The 21,333-nt window shown below is 42.7% G+C and overlaps 1 protein-coding gene across 6 annotated transcripts in view; it reads right to left on the bottom strand.

The window, feature by feature from the left end:
* Positions 1-21,333, bottom strand: part of DENND5B (DENN domain containing 5B) — a 113,509-nt gene that overhangs the window by 12,572 nt on the left and 79,604 nt on the right. For 4 of the 6 annotated variants that reach the window (XM_032688041.1, XM_032688044.1, XM_032688045.1 and 1 more), the window contains 7 exons: positions 12,281-12,374; positions 8,844-8,975; positions 7,619-7,771; positions 7,294-7,326; positions 7,017-7,095; positions 5,735-5,816; positions 626-754 (listed from right to left, as the gene is read on the bottom strand). In XM_032688041.1, the coding sequence (XP_032543932.1) occupies positions 626-754; positions 5,735-5,816; positions 7,017-7,095; positions 7,294-7,326; positions 7,619-7,771; positions 8,844-8,975; positions 12,281-12,374 (702 nt within the window). The remainder of the gene's footprint in view (positions 1-625; positions 755-5,734; positions 5,817-7,016; positions 7,096-7,293; positions 7,327-7,618; positions 7,772-8,843; positions 8,976-12,280; positions 12,375-21,333) is intronic. The other 2 variants (XM_032688043.1, XM_032688047.1) reach the window with 1 other exon arrangement.

Genomic DNA, 21,333 nt, shown 5'->3' with positions numbered 1-21,333 from the left:
TAGCAGAGTATTTGGTAGTTTTTGGCATAAATCATTAATGCAAACCATGACAGAGCCAGAACTACTTGCAACAGCTAGGATGTTTTCTTTTCCTAAGGTTTGGGGGTTTTATACTAAATGCATTGCTTTGGGAAAATGAAGTCGGGGTCATCTACACAGGCAATCCCTAAGTGCCTGTGCTTGCAAAAGGAGGCCTGGGAGAGCAGGCTCGGAGGGCTGGCCTCTGGCCCAGCTCATGGGCAGTCAGGATGGGGGCCTGTGCTTGGCTGGAGTCAGCCCAAGGCAGGGCTGCTGTGAGATGGGGCATTCCTGTCCTTGCTGCTTCATTTGTACAAGACACAACAAGTGTAGGGCTATGATGTGGCTTGGATCAATGCACTGATCTGACCACAACCTAATGCCTCCTTCCTGAAAATTGTGATGCGTTTTCCATGCAGACGAGCAGAGTTCTGCCCTGCTGGGTGGGCAGTACCTCCTCCCCCAGCTACCCTCTGCCCTTCAATCACTTCTAGCTGGAAACCACAGTACCCAAACAGGGTGTGTGGCTGTGCCACAAGCAGCAGCACCTTGAGACATCACTAAGGCAGACATGAAAGTGAAGCACTGAGAAAAGGAGCCAGCTTACTTTGCAAGTGCCTGGTTGGAAAGCAGTTGCTTCAGGTGCTGAGATAAAAGCTTCTTCTCCAGAGATAGCCTTATCCAGGCTCTGGCTCGCCCCACATCAGTCTTTATCTCACTCATGTTCTGAACGTGCCTGAAATGTGTGGGAAAGAAAATAAATAGATGAATCATAAAATTCTACAAATGGCAACATCCAGTGTGATGCTGCAGCTGAACTGGAAGATGTCTTCTGACATCAATTCTACAGAGACCCCCAGTAGGACCCCCCAGAACCCCTCATTGTGGCACTGAGATCCCTGGCAGCCCCAGACTGGCATGAGAACATGGGGCAACTTTTCCTGATGCAGTACAGCCCAAATTAGCTTCTCTGTGTTTGCTTGGCCAAGGTAAGTAGGGGTAAATCTGCTCATCCCCGCATTGCTGGAAGTAGATGCCCTCATGGACACTACTAACACCTAAAAAAAGCAGCCACCTCATGACACTCAGTTATATCACAGTTGCCCCCTCAGGCTGCTGAATCAAAAGGGTGCATCTGGGAGGGCAGAGGACAAACATGTATCTTGAGAGTTTCTCCAAATGGCAGTCTACTTTGAAGGCTCTTACAAACCCCTTGAGGGCAGCAGCAATGGGAAATCTAAGAAAAGGAGGACTGTTGGGGCAAAAACAGCAACAGGAAGCCTCAAGCAGAATCACATTTTCAGAGATATAAGAGGCCCTTGTGTAAGTGATAATTTGAACAGCCTTCCACATGCTTCATCTGTAGGAAAGCAGAACTGTTCCACAGGGGCTTTCTTCTATGGTTTTGCTTTTCTCTTTTTTTAAACTTCCCACATTTCAGTTTGGAGAATGCTAGAAAACTCTAGTTTTAGAGCACAGGGAGTTTTAGAAGAGGAAGAGAGCAGCCATGGCAAGGCCAAGCTGCTTCCAAAAACCCCCCACATGGTTAAACAAACAACAAGAAAAATGAGTAACGGTTTCCAGCAGGAGAAAGAAAAGGCTACAATTTCATCATTTTCATGCAGTTTGCATGTTAAGTGCACAGGTGATTCAGCCCTCCAAATCTCTGTGGCAGGCTCCAACTACCATCAGCTGGTCTGAACTGATCTCTGCTGCGATTTCCTGTCCAACTCCTGCATCTTCCTTGACAGCCCTCCACGCGTTGCTGAGTGCTAGGCAATATTTACACCAAAGGAAATCCAATGAAGTCATGCTGTGACTGATGCTTTTTGCATTGACTACTATAGTCTCACTGCCTCGTGCTTTCCCCCATCTGTTACACCCAAGCGTGTGCCTTATGTTATATTTAGATCCTGCATTATTTGACAAAAGTACTCTCTTGTTTATACAGCCTCTAACACGACAGGCCCAGGACCTTTAGGGCAAATTTGCACATACAACCTAGTGCTGTCCAGAAATACAAGCCCACTCTGCACAAATGAAGTGGATACTGGACACAGACCAGCTGCACTGCTCTCCATTGGGCTGCCCCAACTCTCAAAATACAGGTCTACCTTCACAATCCACACTGAGGTGTCTGTATCACACAGCTCAGTGCTGTACGTACATATCTGAAACACCATCAAAAGGAGTGATGGTAGCTTGCCAGTAGCAAAACCTAGGTTGCTTAAAACCTCTAAAAAAACAAACAAAAAAAGAAAAGAAAATTAAAAAAGAAGCCTTTTTTTTTTTTAAAGAAACTTCCTCCTGTTTACTAACACACACGGATAGTTTTCTGATGGACCAGATAAGTTCTACTTCTTGCTGAGCTGTAAAACAAACGCAGGAGGGCACATTACACTCACACACATGTCCTTGCCCTTTATAACCAAGCTCAGCAGCCTCCCTTTGTCAGCAGCGATGCCTACCATCTGAATTGCTGCTCAGAGCCTTGCTCCTGGCACTGGAAATCCCTGGCTCAGGATGTGGCAGCCAATGTTAGACCTTCCAAGCCACACAGCTGGACACGTGATCCGGAGTCCTTGAGAAACTGGATGCATATTACACTCAACTACATCGTGTTGAGACACTCTTCTCAGACATTTCAAGTCTTTTGAGATGGGAAGATCAAAGCACAGACTATCATCTCCCTCCCTCTCCTTCCCCCAGAGTGCTCAGCTTGAATTACATCTAATATGAAACACCGAGCAGATTATGTTATTTCACTGTGAGAAGATTCAAGTGCAGATGGACTCAACCTTATTCCATGCATGCTCTGTGCCTCTTCATTACCTGCTTCTGGCTCAGACTAGATTAGCATTAATTCTGCATTTGGGAAAAATAAGGATCTGCAACCATACAGCTTGCCAGAGATATTAAAAAGATCCAGTAATCAGTCTTGGTGTCAGCAAAAGCAGAGTGTAACAGAACAGGGCATTTGGGAACCCAAATTTAATTCACTCTCAGCTGTGAGAGTCAGAACAGCTCTATTTTTATCAGTGACCTCAGCATAAGTACTGTGTGCTCAACACTGCACAGCAAACTCTTCTTGTCAGAGCACTGAACAGCCATCTCAATGCAACTCCCTTGGCTGGGACTTGCTTTTAATCCCATTAGTAATAACAAAAAATCTATTTACCCTGTCAAAGGTAAGCCTGGGGTATGGGAGGACATCCCCTCTGTGAACAGCTGTGCTGACAGAAAAGGTTAAAACTGCTCAGTGCTGCCATGCCCCTGAGGATGGTGTGCACGCTCCCCGTCCCAGCACCATCAGGAACGAGCCACACTAGCTCATCCCAGGTAGGCAGCAGGTCTTGGCTAAGCCTTCCTTTTGACCACAGCAGATTAAGTATCACTGCTGTGGGCCCAGCTCCCAGCTCACATTCTCCACTTGCAAGTTCCCCGCAGGAGGGGAGGCACAACACGGGCATGAAAGCAAGAGCTGATAGCAAGGAAGAACGTGCCCGAAGGGAAAGGATCAGAAACCTGAACCCAGCTGGACCAAAGGTTTTGGGGAGTTGCCTTGGTGTTGACTGGTTGGGTTGGACATGCAGCAATGTGCCCGAGGGCTGTGGCCATGCTGGAAGCAGGTTGCAGCAGGAGTCTGACGGGGAGCTAGAAGAGGGTGGGAGAGATGCTGCAGATCCTCGCCAGGGGAGAAGCTGAAGGGCATACCCCCAAACATGCTTGTGCCAAGACTCCATGCACAAAGCCAAAATAAACGCCTTGAGCATCTTCCTTACCACATCTAAGATGCCTGGCTTTGCAAGGGAGGCAGAGGACACATCACTTTACCTGTAGCACAGGCTCATGGTGCACTCAGAGCATGACTGTGACTCAGCCCTGCTTTCTAAGTTGTTTACATAACCTTGCATGAGCCATCAAAAACAAGCCATGCTTAAGGCAATGCTTAATCCTCCAGCCACTAGTTCAGTTAGCACCGCAACCCCAGCAATTTAACAATTACCCATCCTTCTAACTTCAGCCTGAATCTGTGTGTGCAAACAAATATTAAGTGGCATTCCCTCCAAGCAGGAGAAAGTATGCCACGAGATTACAGATGACAAATTCAACTCACCATCTGCCCAGCATTTTCCATGACCAGACATGTTTGTGCACAATCACGAATACCCAAGATATTACAGAAGGTAATGTTCTGCTTCTGTACTTTTTCCTCTGAAGAGCAGCAGAAAGAATTTTGTGATTCAAACAAGAGAGCTCAGATCCGTGCTGGGCTTTCATTACTCCAGTGGAAGTACGTGGAAGACAGAACCCCTGCACACAGCAGTGAGCACACACAGCCTCCTCTGTCAGCAATCCCCTCCCAGCACGTGAGTTTCCGCTCCAGATCCTCCTTCATCCTTTCCTCAGACTGACCCTCTGCATGCCTGTCAGCCTTGCAGGACTGAATTAAGTAGATAGCTGCCACATCCCATGAGAGGGATGCTAAAATGACAGACACATGTTCAAAATGACCTCTTGGCACCATACTCCTAATTACACTGTATATATTCCCTCTCCCACTTTCGCGTGTTGTTTTAGCCTTATGTGACATGTCATATTCTTCAAAATCAGAGCACAAGACTCACACTATGTAGCATCAAACAAAAAGGTTGGACACTGTAGGTGGGAAGTACAGTGATTTTCTTTCAGAAAAGTCTGATTAATCTGTGTGATCTCACATCAGAAAAAAAAGTATATCCGTATCAATACACAGAGTAAAAATCACATCGCTGTAATCACGGTTTTGTGAACTTACTACAATTAACTTTATTTTTGCCATAAGATTTTTTACCATATTTTTATGTGGAAGGAGGACATGGTATTACAAGAAGAAGTACTCATATTGTCTCACACATTAAATTGCCAGCAGTTGTTAGCAGCTCTTTACAGATGTGCATTATTGCGTTAGTCCTCCTCTCTCTTCATGGCACCTTTAGCCGACTGCAATCCTTAACCCCAGCAAAACAAGTGTCAAAAAAATAGCCTGACCTGGCAGTGGCTTGATCAAGAAGATGCCCTGAAGAACTTCTGTCTGGTGCTGTCACCCCAGCCTCCACCTCTTCTTACCCTCTAACCCTTCTGGTTCCAAACCAACATTGCTTGAATAGGTCTCCGTAGCTAGGCTGTGGTCTCCTGCAGAGCACCTGCCCTAACTTCACATCCTAGCTTTAAACTCATCCAAATTCTAAATTTGAATACATTTCTATATTTGTTCATTTATTACTATTTGCCATAAAATGCCAGCTGAGAAGAAAGAACGTTGCTCAGGCATTGCAAGCAAGTTTTTATGTCCCTTTGCTCTATTTATCAACCGTACTTGCTCAGTCAGTACTTTGACACAAACAAAAAGAAACAAACTCAAAGAACCAAGGAATTCAACATATCTGCTGTTAGTTGTAGAAGTTGGCTTTACTGCTGGAAGAACCCCACCCAGGGAAAACTAAAATCCAAGTAAAACGTGTGTGGCTTTCACTGTCTTTTAGGTAAAATAGATCAAGTGAACATGCAAAAAAGGTTTTTCAAAATAGAAAGGCAACATGTCATAGATTTGAATGTGGGCTGAAGAGAAGGTTTAATTCTCCTTAGCCTTTGTAGACCCAAAGCCAGTGTGGATCTTTACCTTATGCTACACAATTAAAACCACAATCAATGCTTTAGGAACCAAATTGCATACCTCATATCTTGTATCAGGGAAACCCTCAATGTAGGCAGAGTAATTCCTGTATCAGACTTTCGTCTTTCTGTTCCAACAGCAACTACAATGGAGAAAACATGAAGTTAATGCAACACTACAAAAATAGTCTGCAATGCATTTGTTTCACATACAGCTGAAAACAATCGTAAGTGGCTGGTAACTGCAGAGTTTCTGTGCATTATCACTAACTCCATCCTGGAAACGTAGAAATAGACAAAATGAAAAATGCTGAATACATTACCTATTCCTTCCTTAATCCAGCACTGAATTCAGAGATTTAGCTTCCTTTTTTGTACGTGAAATACATTAACATAAATCTGATGTTTCTAGGAAAAGCTCACAACTGAGAAGAACTCGATAAAATTAAGCTACAGTAACATATTCAATGCTAAGAATGCCAAGCATTTCTATGCTCTGCTACTCTGAGCAAACTGCTTTTTGGTGACACATTTTGCTCTCAGGAATTTGTGCCTGCCAGCCAGATTGTTTAGTGCATTACTCATTGAAGCTTATTAAAAAGTCTTTTCATGGGAGAGACTAGTTTTTCCATAAATGCATCTTCGAGGACTGATCATACAAGTTCCCATCAGCAGGATTTGGATTGGAGAGTCCTTGGAAGATGACCAACTAAAGTTCAGAGACTTTCACTACAATACCCCAGCCACTGGGCAGGGAGATCTCCAGGTCATCAGAAAACCAATCTCTCTCACAGCACAGAAGTAATTTAGTGATTGTAAAGGGCCAAGCCAAAGCTTAAACTGAGCACCTAGACTGATGTACAGAGATGAATTACACAGTTTCTGAACTGTACCATCCACCAGTATAAAGATTTAGTGAATATGGAGTTATTCACATTGGGATCTGAGAGACAGATTATGCTCACTGAAAGAAAAATGTCAGCTGTCTTACCCCCACTTCCACACTTTCAGCTTCTACAGAAATCATCTCTTGTGGAAGCACTGCTTCTCACACCTCACTCAATGCTGATTAAAAGGAAATGTAGGCAGTGAACATACATCAAGTGATTTTTCCAGACAGAGATAGTAACTATGTTCCTTTGCCTCCAAGGATTTCAATCTATTTAGTCCAGACATCAAGACATCCTCACAATGACGATGAAAAGTCTCAAAATGTAAATGTGATATTAGCAAAGAAATACACCAAAAATCCTGCATGGATTCCTATGGTTGCACTGTTCCTCCCATGCCCAAGTTCATTCAGTGTGATGGACCCTTCATGGAGTCAGTTGTCAAGTACTCACCTGGTGACTCTGCACTGTGCTCCTGCTTCTCTTCTCTCTCTTGGTACTGAAGCAAATGGGACCACAGAGCAGATTTCCCCTGAAAATGGAATACACAGCACGCAGCTTTAAATAATTTCAGGCAAAAGGAAAGAGGTCAATAAACACAGCAAAATAATGGAATGGCATTTAAATGGGTAAAATGTTCAGTAATTACAATCAATCCTTCTCTCTTGGATCATGAAATCTTAGGAAAAAGAGAGGACCACCCCACTGACCTATTAGTCACACCACCCACCTTGTTTCTTTGTCCTCTCTCTGGGTTTTCCTTGTGAAGGTTGAAAGAGAAGAAATCAAACACATACTTGACAACATCACTGCAGTTTCCAGAGGTACCTCTCAAATAGAAAAAGAAAAAAACCAAAAACCAACACCCCCCCCAAATCCCTAACACCCGAAACTCCTCAACCTTGGCAAGATATGAACGAGGGACTCCGAGCCCAAAGATACCTCCCACTTTATGTTGGAATGACACCACTGAGTAGCAGCTTAAAAGGTAGTGATGGCATTCAGTGTTTGCTAGACTAGTGTTCACACAAAGTTCCAAGTTTCCAGCTACCAACCTGCTTGACCTGCAGACCATGGCTCCAGATCCTTTCTAGCAGATCACAGAGACTAGCAATCAATGTATTTTCCTCCAGACCTGTTATGTTGGCTTCTCCATGTCCCAGCTCAACTGCTTCATGGCCCATCTTCTCTACCAACATGCGTTTAGTCTACAAATAAATAAAAAAAAAAAATCCCCAAAGGTTTCTAAGAATATTATCCAGCAAGGGACAGAATTTCTAGATGAGTTCACTTAAATGTGCTTAATACAGAAACCATTGCTAATAGCCTGACCAGAGAAAGTTTAAATATCTTTACAGGGTTTGTAAATTAACAAGAATAATTATATTAAAAAAAGTTTGCATGATTACTTCAAATCACAGACTATCCTGAGCTGGAAGGAACCCAAGAGGATCATCAAAGCCCAACTCCTGATCCTGCACAGGACAGCCCCAAGAATCACACCATGTGCCTGAGAGCATTGTCCAAACACTTCTTGAACTCTTTTTGAACTGGTGCTGTGACCACTTCCCCGGGGAGCCTGTTCCAGCTGTCCTATTCCTACACTGTTGATCTATTACCAAGCAGAGTATAGAGCAAAACAGAGAAGAGCACTAGATACATTTTCAGTCTTACTGACTTTCTGGTTTTCTTCTTGTTACAGCCATTAAAGTTTAACACTCAGGTAATGCAGCATAACACCAACAGCAACAGACACAAGCTACACTTCCATGTCTATAAAAGCTCCTTTAATATTAGAAACTGCTATACCTCATTTGCTCTGCATAAACAACATGCACAAGTGACATATGCTGAATTCCTCCCTTTTGACTGAGGGTCTCGAGCCTGTTCTGTTTAGGCTACATGTAAATACGAACAACTAAAGGAAATCCTCCTGGAGATGCCTGATCATGCTGATTCTCCTTCCTGTCCTTTTTACTCTTTCCATCAACTTCAACTGCATAAATAGAAGAGCGAGGACACGTTCCTTTCTCTTCTAGCCGTTGAAAAATGTAAAACTAAATTGATACACTAAGGTATCACTAATGATACACTAATGTTACACTATATTACACTATATGTAATACTAATGTAAATGTTACACTAAAGGGATATCCACTCTGGTGAATAGTCTGGTATTCCAACAGACTAATGCCACTCCAGCTGTGAATCAGACCACCATCTGCAGATGCTATTTAGGCTCAGTGTAATTAAGGGGAGAACACACAGGGGACGACCTACCTTCATGCGACATTCCTTCAGCAACCCTTCCACAAACTTCCAGTTGGTTTGTGCAATCACAGCTGGAGAGAGGTCTGAGAGTTTGGGCTGCCTTAAATTTTTCCCTAAACTCCTTGCCTCCTGCATGTATTTCTAAAAATAAAGAGAATAATTTTAGATATTACAAGTCAGAGGGACTCTCCTCATCCTAATCCTAGGCAAGCAAATGCTGGTGGAAAGGAACGAGCTACTGTTAATCTAGGAACAGAATCTTGATTTGTCTGATGTTTAGGTGTCAGGCTGGAGGAGTGGAGCGATTCCTTCTGACAACAGAAAAAGCAAGATATTTTCCTGTGTGGTACAGAATCAGTCAACACTAGCTAGTGAACTGTGCTGTTAGCCACCAGCATGAAGTTAGGCACAGCAAGTGCATAAAGTGCAACACCTTCATTAAGCAATAAAGTCAAAACACTCAGTAAAGTTTCTTTTCACTGTTAAGTCTCACTTAAAAAAAAAAAATTAAAAAACCTGTCTAATTTGTGATCAGACTATACATGAATAGAAAAAAAAATCATCTGAAAATAAATTACAAGAAGCGGAAATACACTTAGTGAAGGAGAAAGATTTCATCCATTACTTTTCATCTGGATAGTTTATGTGGGAAAAATGAGACTTGTCTTTATTCTCAATTAACTTCTTGATTACGAGTGAAGCTCATTTTAAACAGAACTGACAGTAAGGATCATTTTTATATGGAGTGGTAATTGTGAAGTATGGACAAAAAAATCAGCATACTCCTTAAAGAAAGATCCAAGCTGTAATAAAACACTTTTAAACTTTCCTGCTCCACTGCCTTGTCTTCAGGGGTGGGGTATTTTTTGGTTCGGCTTTCATTTGTTAAGCCAAAAAACACACACCAAAAAAAAAAAATCAACAAGTGATCTCTGACCCAAACATCAGCGAGAGGGCTGAGCAAGGATGAGAAGTTGGCCAGTTGTTCAAGCATTATTCATAAAGTTTTTGTTAAAAAAGAGTAAGATAATAGAATGATGCCAAATAAAAGTCTTGAAACACGGTGCTCATAGCCTGCTATGGGAATGCTCTGTTTCCATAGTGTGTTTTCATCCAGTTAATGATGCCTCTTTGGGGGATGGTATGTGACAATGATCACTCTTTCCCAGAGAGAGCTGGATCACATCTCCCCCAGGGACTTGGTGCTGCTGCTGGCTGGGTTTTCTGGGAAACAGAGGTCACTATGGCTGTTGCATCCTTGGAGCTTTCCGTCTGGGCAGAAAATTTATTTCATAGAATAATAGAATGGTTTGGGTTGAAAGAGACCTTAAAGGTCATGTAGTTCCAACCTTTCTGCCAGGGCATGGATACCTTCCACTAGATCAGGAAAAGCAAAAGCAAAATCCAAACATATTGAAGTCAATTTTTTTTTTTTTTTAGGGAGAGTACAGTTTTTCTGACACAATTGGATTTTTTCAACACAAAATTTGGACAAGAACAACTTAAGGTCACCCCAACAGGTCAGACAAGAACGTAGGGTTCTGCCATGAAAAGCTGTGTTCATCAAAAGTGCTCAGTTAGGTGATTACAGCTGCACCAATACTGTAAGGATTTTAAAATAGTTGAAAAACTACAGGTGGGAATTAAAAAAAGTCACAGATGATGAAAGTGTGTTGTCCATCAAGCAATCTCACAAGTGACTTCCATCTAACTCGGTGCAAAAATTAACAGCAAAACAAGTGAAAAAAGTAATAAAGGGAATATATAACTAGGAAATCTAATATTTCTTTTTAAAGGGATAAATAAAATGCGAAGTGTGGTTATAGTCTGAAGAGTACAAAACACGGATAACCTTATTTTATTCATTATATGTCTTGTTATTACACTAAAATAAAAAAGAATAGTATTAGCTCTTGTAAGTTCAACAGAAGAACAAGGGTGGGCTGAGAGAATTAGTTGATTGCACTTTGCCTGTTCATCAACATCCACCACCACCTTCTTTCACACTGGGATGCAATGATTCAGCAGCCAGAAGGTGATGATTTTTGGATTTGACACCAGCTTAGCAACATGGGGAAAAAAAAACGACAGTGAAACAAATTCTTGTCTTTCAGCCTTGGAGCCACTGTGTTTGCCAGGGAACTGGAGTGGAAGCTCATTTCCAGCTACTTTTCTGATTATAACCACACTTCCAAGCGCTACAGGGACCGTGCTCCTACTCTACGAGAAAGGGAGAGGCTTGAGGTGCCGTGAAGACAGAGGTTCCTCATGCTAGCAACATCTCAAAAGCAGCTTTCAACAAGAAAAACTAAAACATACCAGGCAGCATTCAGAGAAGGATTTTTTAGGAGGCCGTGCAGGAGGGGGTGGTCCCTGATCCCACTCCCAGAAGGCCATTGAATTCTGACGAAGCAAAAGCTCCTCCGATGGCTAAGAGGAGGCAGATGCCCCAATGGCAGAACAGCCAGAAAGAAAGAGGAGACAAAGCAAAAGAAGCATGCATATGATCCACAGCCAAAAAAAGAAAAAAGTAAATACATGACAAAGTATTGAAAAGGCTCTGCTGAGATACACACGAGGCACTGTTTAAAATATACTTGCAAAGCCACATTAGCAAAAATAGCAACAAATATGTAAAAGTGCTGTTTTGCTGTGTTTCCACTGAAACGTCATTTGAAGCTATAGTTGAAGAGTCCACTCATCTGCTCAGGTTCTTTCAGAGGGCAAACTCCAGCACTGGTCAACATTATTCAGCAAGATTTACCACAAAACAGCATGAGTGTTTTATTTTTGCTATTGACATACAAAAGAAGCACATGGACATCAATGGAAAAATGTGGCAGAAGATATTTAACGAAGGACAAGGAACTGAAAAGATGGGAAAGAAATGCATGTATGTGACTGACATTTACAAGATGCATGGGAGTTTCCAAGCTTTAGGCATAAAAAGGCCCCAAAGTCTTAACCTTTCAAATAGGTTTATTCATGTCAGGAATCTACGCAAGAGAAAGAAAAAAAAATTCCTTTAAAAGAAAGGAAAGAACCCTGCCTCATTCGCTTCTACAGCACTGACATTTATTCAAGGACTTGACTTTTCCAGAGACCTGGCTAGAGCTCAGCAGCTGCACTCAGGAAAGCACCAGGGCTCTGCTGCCTGCGTGCAGCAGCACGACCAGAGTCTAAACCAGCAAATAAGCCATTTTTTCTGAAGACAATGGGGCTGTCTTTTTCCTAAATAATAAAAGCACTTTATTTACGTTGCGTACTTTGAAGTTGTACAACATATACAAGCATCTGTGACAAGCGAAGCGGCATCTAAATGGCTACAGAGACCCAAGCAAATATCACAGTAGCCACAAAACTGCCCTAAGCAATAAGCACGTTGTTTGTCCAAACCTCCACCTCCTGGATCACAGCTTGTGCTGCCCGCAGATGATGTCACCTACCTCCCTCAAATCGTTGTCCAAGCCGATGTGCTCCGAGTGCTGCCGCAGGCGGTCCTTCCTGCGCTGTGTGGTGGTGCTGCGGCTGGCCCAGCGGCTGGGAAGTCAGAGAGAGAGAAGACACACATGAGCAGGAAAAAAAAAAAAAAATGAGGAGGGAAAGCCTAGGTCAGGAGCCACAGACATCCGATGGGGCTGCAGCAAGAGAAGGAGAAGCCCAAACTTGGACCGTGCAGTAAACACGAGTGCAAAGTGGTGCCCGACGTCCCCATGCGAAGGCATCTGGCAGGCAACAGGCCACTGTGCACCCAAGGGACAAAAATCCTCATGGAAATGTTCCCACTGCCTGCCATGGTCTGCAGTGAGAGCTCCTGGCATCCAAAACACAGGTCATGCAGCGCCGCTGATGCCACCACCAGGTAAACTGTTGTACTTAATTACCCAACACCATTGCTGCGTTTGATGAAGTTTGATAAAAACAGTGTCTGTAGAAACAAACAAAATTACAATGATGTATTTTGAGCAGCAACTTCTATGATTTCCCTCTTTTGTGAGAAGTGCTACTTCTCCTTTCTGCACTTCCAGGAACTATTTGAGAGAAATTTCTCATTGCAATAGTAACTACTGTGATATTGGGTGCATTTATGCCTAAAGGTTATAAACAACATTTATGTTCCTGGGATTAATCATGTTGCTATCTTCATCTTCTGGGTTTTTTGCATCAGGTTTCTAAATATCAAAAAAAAGCCTCGTTATTTTCCACATGTTCATATATGTCCAGTTGAATTTTTCCTCATCTGAAGCTGTCACCTGAAAGCAGCCACCTGGTAACCAGGTTTGAAACTGGGCAACGTTGAAGCTCTCAAGTGTCCAAACTCCTTTATGCCAAATCCTTGACAACAAAAATGCTCAACTGGTGCAGAGAAAATGAAGTTAATGCAATATTTATAAAAGAAAGCAGAAATAACACTGTATAAAGCAAACTATCAAGTTAAAAATAAGCAGCTTAATGCACATAAAGGCTATATCTTTAGAATATCACTTGATTACTGTAGTTGTGTTTATTAAACTTAAAATTATCTTTCAAATGCAGTTTAAAAAAAGCCTTTAAGTGTATAGCCTTTCAGTCAATTCAAGAAGTCACCTGCCTCTCTCCTGCACTCAGAAGATAAAGAGTGAAACCAAGGTGAAAGAGAAAACAAATCCTGTTCAGAGCAGTGCTCCAGCTCCGGTGCCTGGCGGGATGTATGAAAAAGGCTCTACCTACAGGAAGAAAGTGCCTGGAAGAATTTGAGGGGATAACCTCAATCTGGAAGAAAAAAATAATAAATAATTTTTAAAAAAGCAATAAAAAGAAAACAGAACCCACACTTGCCAACCTTAGCACTTGAGTCGAAGGGACCAAAGGGACCCTTCAAAATCCATCTCCATCCTGGCCCCTCTACTCCAGATTGAAGTGTCCATGCTGGGCACCATGCCAGAACAACTGCTCTGAGATGGCTTTTTCTATAGGAACTGTGATCAACAGGCAGAGCCCCTCGGGATTTGGGTTCTCTGCTTTGACAGATCTATACAGAGGGCACCTGGAGATGTCCACATCAAAGACAGAAGTGTGTGCTTGGTGAGACTCTCCACATTGGTGGTATTGGTGAGAACAGCAGTCTCCAAATCCCAAATCCATCAATTTCTCTGTATGCACCCCAAACAAGAGCATACACAAATAAGATCTGGGATCTGAACTGTTTGGGCAAAGAGTTTCAGCTGGTGACATAGGCAGATACATGCCAGGGGGAGAAAACTCTTGCACTGAGCTGGACTTGGGCTCTGACATGTCTGGCAGACCATTTGGGATGTGTAGGGAGAGGAGCCTGACCCAAGAGAAGTACAGAGGTGTGACCCCTGATAAACAAACCCTCCTGTTTCCAGAGAGAAGGACTTTGCATACATGTACCTAAATAACTATCTCCACCAATTCCTCTGGTGGGTCAACTGAAGACTGAGTTTTGGCTAACTGCACCAATAAAAAGGGGAGAAAAAAAGTCATAGGAACCATAGTTTTATAGTCAAACTGAAGTCCCATCCTACCTCCCAAATAACATCAAGAAAACAAGTACAAAGGAAGAAATCTGGGTCTGCATGTAATTACGGTTCTTCACCTCAGCATCCCATACAACAGGGAATTTATTTTTAAAGCAATGTAGCCTCAAGTCTCTGGTAACTAAATGAAACAGCCCAATACGTGTCTGCACAGTAAATGCTTATACCTTCTCAGAGGAATACATTACTGACATAAGTGTCTCTGCACCTCTGCAGAAGTCTTAAAAATAAACAGCCCCTGAGTTTATTAAGTCACAATTTTTAATTTTTTTTTTCAGAAGCAATAGCCAAAACCCTATTAGATGACTGAAAGGGGAGAAATAAAACCCTACATTTTAATAATCTCAACAAGTAGAAATGTAGCACAAAACTCCACACCCTTGAACAGAAGATGCAGACATAAAAGTGACTTTAGCTACCCGGCTCTGGAGACCTTCCATTTATTGCAAGCCAGTACCACGTTTATGTTTCATGTGATAGAATGCCAGTAACACATTGGAAAGTTAAGCTATAGATCAAACATTACCATATATTTTTCTGCTCCAATTTATATATGGTAGTTTCTGAACTGTAGACAGAGCTTGGATCCCTCTCCATCTGCATTTCTGCAGTTAGTGGAAGACAAAAGAATTGCTAGAACTGTCCTTTGAGGGAACACGTCTCACCAAAGGTGAAAGCAGAATGAAAGTTATAGAATAATTACAGCTACTACACCATTATTAAAGATTCTTCAGTTCATTCCAGTGCCATACTTCATCTGGGAGAAGGCACAGACTATTCTCCAGATTATTAATCAGAACCATTTGAACATTTTAAGGATACAAATGTAAAGATCATTGGGTGTTAATGAAAAAAACGACTGCTGTTCATTAGCTGGAGCAATTACACACGCAGTGAGCTGCACGTTCCTTTTTCCCCAACCTCTAAGCTGAGGAAGAGGAGCTGTTGAGACACTGAGTGAGGTCTGTGCATTGAGATGCTGCTCTGAATCTCTCCAGGAGATTTCGTGAAGATCTAACAGCAGATAAGCAGGATTAAGCAGCTAAATCTTTTAAAGCCTTTTCTTTACTGGGCCACATAGAATTTTCCCAAAACAATGCTTCAATATTATAATAACCACTCCTCTTACAAGCAGCAACTGCATTTTAAATTACTCTTCCTCTCCTTTTGATCACTCAGAGTGATTTTAAGGGGTATAAAAGCCCATCCCAGCAGCCACACCACCTTCCCTGAGCTGTCGAAATCCCATCCGGGTGCTTCTCCTGGCACTGCTGTCAGCTACTGCTGTATTCACACCTCAGCCAAAGCAGTAAGCAAAGCTGTAATCCCACCAGCAAACACCTGCTTGTCAGCCCTTAGTCTTGGGCTTTTCAGCTGAACCACTACCACCCATGTCCTTATGGAGCAGGTACTTGAGGAGACCAAGCCCTCCTGGCTGGTCCCTACCTTGGAGGGATGAGCCTGGCACCTGGGAGTGCACGGCACTGCAGTGCTGCTGCTCAGCCTGGATGCTGCCCAAGTATTTCCTGACCCACAAAATGCCCTCTCCCCTTTATTTTTTGCTGGTAGAGCCGTGAGCATGGACTACAGGCATGTTTCATTTACTCCTCACAGCGGAGGCACTGCTACAAGCACCAAGTCTCTGGGGATTAAGCAGACGCAGCTCAGGCACAGTGTTGTGGGGAGCCCAGGGACAAACTGCCTACATGGAGAAGTGAGAAAAGGTTTGTTTCAGTATGTCTGCCTGTATCTAACTCCCATGTTCACAGATGAATGGTCCTCACCTTCAGGGACTGCAAGAAAACAGGGATATTTCAGAGGAGGGATCAGGGAAGACTGTGCTCTGTTCAATATAGAGAAATGAAATGAAGGCATCTCATCATAAAATCCTTGTAGCACAAAAACAGTGAATTTCAGTCAGTGTTGTTTAATATCAAATGAGACACAACAAGCATAGGAATAGGTTTGCAGAGGCTGGAGGAAATGTAATAGTGACACTTGCGAAAGAAGATACTTAACGTGTGATGCTTAATTTCTATAACAAAAGTGGTAAGGTAGTCAGCATCAAAGCTGTGAGAAACAATCTAGCAAAGCAGCAGCCTCACACCAGGGACTGGCTGCGTTGTATTGCAACCATGTGTACATCTCTCTCTCTCTTCCCCTTTTCCCCACCCTGCTTTTTAAAGCCCTATGGAGAAATGAAGAAATTATGTCTACCCAAACCAGACATGAGTTTAATAGGCAGGATATATACTGCAACACATGAACATGCTGCTAGAGAACATCATTCACAGATGGATTTAACCAATATTGCCATCACCATGAAAGTCACTATCGTAATTTACAATCTATTTACAGTGTTAAAAGAGAAGGAAGCAGACAAATGCACTTGTCTATAGGACGGAACTTAAATCTCCTCATCTAAACCATCTCATGAGGTAGACTGCTACTTAGGTCTACAAATCATGACAATACCCTTTCCACCTAAATATGCCCATCAAAGAGTTATCTGTGTTTCTGCATCCACAAATTAGCACATACCTGTACTACACCCTCCACCAAATCCCCCTAAAGCATGCATGCAGCCTCCACACATTAAACACACACAGGCTGCACATGCAAACTGCTTGGGTTCAGATGCAGTTTGTGTGGGACTGCACAGAGATTCCAAGTCATGTCAGACCAAACAAATTAAAAGGAATGTCAAAACTGAGCTCCACCCAATGGAGCTCACGGGGCTGACAGGGGAGGGGATCCACACTATGAATCTGCTTCACAAACGCTGCTCCGTGGTAAGGAGAATGAAGGCTCAGAGAGAGACTTATGCACCTTTCCCAGCTCTGATGTAGGGTGGAATAGGAAAGCTTTGAAACTGCTCATCGGGTGGACAAAGATGAGCAAAATGCCTTAAAGAGAGTGGTCTTGCACTGACAGGCTGTCTCATCAGTTTACATGAAAAGACGTGATTTAAAAGGGTGGCACCCACAACTGCCATCCTCTGCAAGGAAGAGCGGTAGCAAACCAGCAGCATCACCTCTGGAGCCCCGAGGAACCACTGTCCTAAGTGGTATTTAATTTGCAAAGTCCCTTGAGACAGTAGCACTGCTCAGGGGAGAGCAAATGGAACAGAGGATGCAAGGATTCGATGCAGTTCTCCCCGAGAACTTCAATTCTGCAGAGCTGTGTTAAAATGATATATTAACTCAGAGAAGTTAGTTGCACTTTCCCCACCTTGCACAAGTTGAGCAGAGAATCAGCAGTTCAGGAGACTTGCCCATCAGGTTCCAAGTCACTACAGCATGTATTTCCTATCTCAGAAACCATTTTTAAGCACAGATTGTCAGTCACACCTTATTCTCAAAAATGCATGTATTTAAGTACAAGTGGTTCCTGTTTTCATTGCACCTGTCAGTGGTTTGCTGTATTAGGTTACCTTTTGTGTAGCAACTGCATCTTTCAGATTATCATATGTAAAAGGTGAGCTTTTACTACTCACAAAGTTTAAATAACATCAGAGCTGTGTGGGGATGGCTTGTTGCTGACTCATTTCATGCTCATTTAGATGCACTGCAGAGATGCTATGCTATATTACTTGAAAATGCAGTTGTCTGGCTTGATTAAAAAAAAAAAAGCTTAATTGAAAATAGACAGCCTTGAAATGGTACCCAGTAGATAGGGAGGTAATAAAAGACCACATAATATGAACCACTCAGTGAAAAAAAGACCATCTCTCATACAAAAACTAGTTCAGTTAAAACCAGAACAAATTCTGTCATCATATAGAGATTCATTGACTCCTTTGCATTATATATATATACACACATATATAATATTTTCTTAAATATTAACTGATGTTAAATGTTAGTAACAAGCAAACAGCACTCCTATTTAAAAATGAGGAGAACTAGAGCACCAGGCAGCCCTGGACAGTTCCCAACTGGAGGAGGGGGCTGATGGTGGAGGCCACAGGACAGTGTCCACACAAGCTGTGCCATAAACTGGAGCACAAAAATGAACTGACTTCATACACTCCTAGTGCTTGATTTTTACAAATAAATACTGACACACACAGTGGTGAGATCAGCAAAATACAGATCAGGAACAAATGCCTGGAGAAAGCAAAGAATTTTGAAATCTGCTTCATGGGCAAGAGCAACTCATCACTCAGCTAAAGCCTGAGGATAGGGGGCCAAGTATAGCAGGATTTGTGCTTGAAGACTCAGACTGTGCCCTCCTTTGGGGATTGCTGCAAGTCAGGCAGGACACAGAGAACAGACAAAGCTGGGATACAAGGGAGAGGACTCAGGAGAGAGAAATGGTCAGGGCAGGAAGAGGAAACAGGCTGGTCAGGGAAGTAAGCAAGGAGGAAAGCAGGGCTCAGATAATGAAGACGGGAGAAAAAAGGGCTAAAGAGAAAGGAAAGCAAAAGAGGGTAGTTTAAGCCATTTTGTAAATGTGTAACAAAGCAAAACCTTCATTCGAAAACCAAAAGCTATAAGAAAAAGATCAGCTCAGTTGTTCTTTGCAGGCATTCACTTCAAATCACCAGAATGCAAATATATTCCCATGCTTTGTGTGCAATCAATGTTTTCCTCTGCAATATTTAATCTCATTTATCAAGCTTCTTAGTACAAATTAAGTTACAAGGTAATCAATTAGATTGAAAACACAGCTTGTTTCATTGTTTTAATTTTGCTCTGTAAGCATATTCCCCCTAATTTAACAATTAGCTAATCAGAAACCATGAAGTGTTTATGTAGCTTGGCTTTTTGTCATTCAAATTCCACTCCCGGATCATTGCAAATGCATCAGTCAGTAGAGCCCCAGCTACAGTTTTAAAAGCCTGGCAGAAAACGCATGCAGAAGAGGAAGAAGGGAACATGTAGAAACCACAGTGTGGTGCTGAGGTTTGAGAAAGGAAATGAGGACTCCGGAAACCACGGCTCTTTTCCAGAATAACAGACAAACTGCCTAAGGGACTGCAGCCTCTTTTCTCCTGGGATGCTTTCTAGGAGGACTTCTGCAGAAGCCACTGCTTTACAAGGTTAGAGCAGCATGATGGGGGATGCTTTTGTACCCAGAGGAAGCTGCAGCTGCTCTCTGCAGATTCAGAAGGTTTTCCCATGACGTGGGGGATGTATCAAAGGCAATGAGAGCAGAGGGAGTCCCTCAAGTGGGACACTGCCTGATGGGAAAGAGAACAGAACTGGGTGAGGTGATTTTTGTTCAGTTGCTGTTAGCTGGGATGAATTGCTCTTTTCTTTAGAGAAAAGTAATATTCCTTTAATTTACAGAAAAATTTGGATACAACAGTTATCATCTTTCATTTAAGTTTAGATCAGCATATTCTGCAGCTATCCATGTTCTGTGGTCTTGATCAAAAAGATGATTAGGGAAACTAATCATATACCTGGGACCCTGTTCTCCAGTTTTATGGAGGTAGGGGGCTGGGGTGGAGTGTTTTGTTTGTTTGTTTGTGGGTTTTAGTGGTTTTGATTATTGGTTTGTTGGTTTGGTTTTTTTTTTTCTTAATTATTTGCTTACTTTTAAACTTTTCATTTCTTTTCAGTAAACTGAAGTTTGGAGGTTTTTTTCACTAAAGTTCTTGTTTAGCTGAGCAAGTCAACATTTCCACACAACACCACAGGGTGAATACCAGCCCTAAATGACACTGGGCAGGTACCTGCACCCTAACAGCTGGTAAGAATAGGAGCAAGTGTAAGAAGAGATGCTCTCCTGATCCAGAAATGACCAAGCAGGTGAGAGAAAGCAGCAAGAGCCTGATGCTGGCTGGGGCCAGAGAGCACAGGTTCATCCCCTTGTCCAGTCCTTTAAAGGACACCTGTAAAGGGGAAGCAGGAGGAGGCAGCTGAGTGACAGAAGTGGGGCAAAGCGTCCTGCTAAGCACGGCCGTGGGCTGACAGATGAAACATCAGTGGACTTCCTTTGATTGACAGACTTCTTTAACACTTACACATCCTAATGTGATCAACCCTCCAGTATCAAAACTGACTATTTACTCTGATTCTCTCTTTTTGATCATTTATCCATGCAGGAAGCTTCCCTTTTTAAGCCCTCATTGTTTAGATAGGTTCAGGATCCCCGTGCCTAATGTTATCCCTAAGGAACCTTTAAAGGCCTGCCTTCTGCTCCCATGGAGTTCTTACTCTCAGTTCCACCATCCCTGTCAGGTTTGTACTGAAACAAACCTTAATCCCAGTCTGGCCAGGGCTCAGGTTCAAATTGTGATCTTAGCAGTGGCAGGTTTACCGTTGGACTCTATGATCTTCAGGGCCTTTTCCAACCTAAATGATTCTATAATCCTAGGTAATCCTCCTAAATCCTCATATGTGCCTGTCAACCCCACCTCTGTGCCCAAGCCCTGCCCTCCAAGCCCCCAGCAAGCAAGTGCCAGACATCTCCCAAACACAATTTCTGCCCACCTAGGCAACGTGGTTTTCTGGGATCAAATGTAGGATCTAGAACTGAAACTAAAAGTGTTTGTTGTTTGCATTTTATCTGTGATTTTGAAGTAACATATTACACATATAACAGCCCAGCGACTGACAGAGGTATCTTTAGTGCTAGGCCTGGTTACAGGAACATTATGAGCTCTAGTCAGTTTATCAGCCCAGACAGGGAAGCAATAAATACCTGATTGCTGGCCACTGAGGTGAGCTTCTCAGCAAAACAGCTTTGAATGGGTTTATTTGCTACTGTTCAGCAACAATGGACTGGAATCCATAGGAATGGATTTTTTTTTTCCCCTCCTCCAAATACACTTCCTTACAATATTCAGGACAAAATTTGCTATACGAAACTGAAGCTGCCTGCAAAAATAATTCTCACTGACATAGCAATATCCTTTGCATTAACTTGATAACATAAACATAAAATAGCTACATCTGAAGTGTCTGGGAATGTAGCTGAAATGTTCTCTTACCCCCCACCCACATGCA

This window comes from Chiroxiphia lanceolata, chromosome 5 (assembly GCF_009829145.1).
Source record: "Chiroxiphia lanceolata isolate bChiLan1 chromosome 5, bChiLan1.pri, whole genome shotgun sequence".
In the NCBI taxonomy this organism is placed as follows: Eukaryota; Metazoa; Chordata; class Aves; order Passeriformes; family Pipridae; genus Chiroxiphia; species Chiroxiphia lanceolata.
Note: the sequence above shows the minus strand (reverse complement) of the source record. Positions and strands in the feature narration are given on the sequence as shown.